Genomic DNA, 1,762 nt, shown 5'->3' with positions numbered 1-1,762 from the left:
GGTTTTGTTGACCAAATGCACAAAACAGGGAACTGTAGCTTTTTCATTGGGCTCCTCTATCTACTTATATACTTGCTTAACTGTTTATTTTAAAGCATAGCTCCTCCAAAATAAAATCCATAGTCAAGTCAAATATCTCATCACACAGGTCAAATCTATAGTCAATCAAACTCTTGTAATCTTATAACCATGACTCACAATGAAAGAAAGCAAAGATAGGCAAAATAGAGAAGACATCCCAGAGAATAAATGGAGCCAACAGAAGCACTCAGAAAACCATGAGTGCAGTCTCTGCAAATTTTTGTCAAGCCCTGGGGAGCCTGAAAGCAAAATAGTCCTGTCCTTAGAGAACTCAGAGACCAAATGAAGAGATAGATGAAAAACAAATCATAGCAGATAAGTGCAGTCAGAAAAATGTATAGAGCTCAAATGGTGCCAATCGCAATCCACAGCCAGACAAGCAGCAGAAAATTCACCTTGGGGGACATGTTTAATCTGAGGTGAGAGAAAAGCAGACTCAGCTTGTTGGAAAAGGAATCTGTGCCCCAATATGATAGTTCAAGGCTGGGGGTGATATAATCAGATATGGGACATGGAAGCACAATAATAGAATGAGGTACATCTAAAAGTTGTAAGATAGGACACTGGAGACATGGCAAAAGGCCAGATCCAGAAGCACTTTTCTGAGCTTTAAAGGGGCCATTGACTACAGGAAACAAGCACCAGGTTTCACTGCAGACTCACTATGCTTACAGCATGGACTTAGGGAATAAACAAAGAGTGAGTATGGGGATAACTGGAGTTTCATTCCTAAATTATCTCCAGTTTCTCCTGGGCTTGGCCCAGATGTCCAGACTCCCTTGCAGCTCACATAGAATGAATGTAATTGTGAAGTATGCCACTCCACAACTAGGCAATGGAAACCTTGCTCCATGGATTTGCTAGGGTTTTACAACAATTTGAATAGGATGCGTTAAAATAGGAAAATAACAAGATAGACAGAGTCTGTATCTCTAGAACACCACATTGCATACTCTCCAAATGAGAATGTATTTAGCTTGTGTCAAGGCAGAGATTCTGGCCACAAGACATTTCTAACATAAGAAAAAGGCAGTCCAGCTACCACTAAGCTCCACGGAGTAGAGATGGTTCCCACTTCTTTTGCATAAAACTAGAGTGGAATGAAACATGTTGAATCATTAAACCAAAGATCCAGTCAGAGATGTTGTGTGAGTGTAAGCTATAGGACTCTGAAAAGGATAGAGAAATGAATCAAATCTCAGACTCCTTTTAAAGGAAAAATGAGTGAGATTTGGTAACTCAGTTGTGGTGGGGGGTAGGGTGCTGAAAGGGGTCAATAAGCTATGGTACCACCACCTAAAATAGCATGTTTAAAGGACACCTTGAAGAGGAAGGCATGTTCTCCTTGCATATATTTTCAATGTGGTAATGGTATATCTGAGTGGAGATATACTGCAGGCATTCAGTGTGAAGTCTAAAAGAGCCTGGAGGGTGGCTGACTTGCACAGAGAGAGCACTTTAAAGAACAGAGTCAATGATGAACCACAGGAACATTGGGCTAGAAAAAATTCCTGAGAAAGACCTACAAGAAACTGTATGAGGGCACCCAGAGGAGATCAAGTGGCCGCCAGTTCCCACAAAGCCAAAGGTCAAAGAGTCTGAAGAAAGAGCATTCAACAGTGTGAAAACTATCAGAGAAATTCTGTATAATAAGGTCTATAAAAGTATTCATTCCATTTAG

The 1,762-nt window shown here is 40.6% G+C and overlaps 1 protein-coding gene across 1 annotated transcript in view; it reads right to left on the bottom strand.

The window, feature by feature from the left end:
• Positions 1-1,607: 1,607 nt before the first annotated feature.
• Positions 1,608-1,762, bottom strand: part of CUNH8orf34 (chromosome unknown C8orf34 homolog) — a gene marked incomplete at its 3' end in the record, with an annotated part of 136,445 nt that continues 136,290 nt past the window's right edge. The window contains exon 5 of the mRNA XM_008854790.1: positions 1,608-1,679. Within this exon, the coding sequence (XP_008853012.1) occupies positions 1,608-1,679 (72 nt within the window). The remainder of the gene's footprint in view (positions 1,680-1,762) is intronic.

The sequence above is a fragment of the Nannospalax galili genome, unplaced genomic scaffold (assembly GCF_000622305.1).
Source record: "Nannospalax galili isolate Female #2095 unplaced genomic scaffold, S.galili_v1.0 scaffold247, whole genome shotgun sequence".
NCBI classification, from domain to species: Eukaryota; Metazoa; Chordata; class Mammalia; order Rodentia; family Spalacidae; genus Nannospalax; species Nannospalax galili.
Note: the sequence above shows the minus strand (reverse complement) of the source record. Positions and strands in the feature narration are given on the sequence as shown.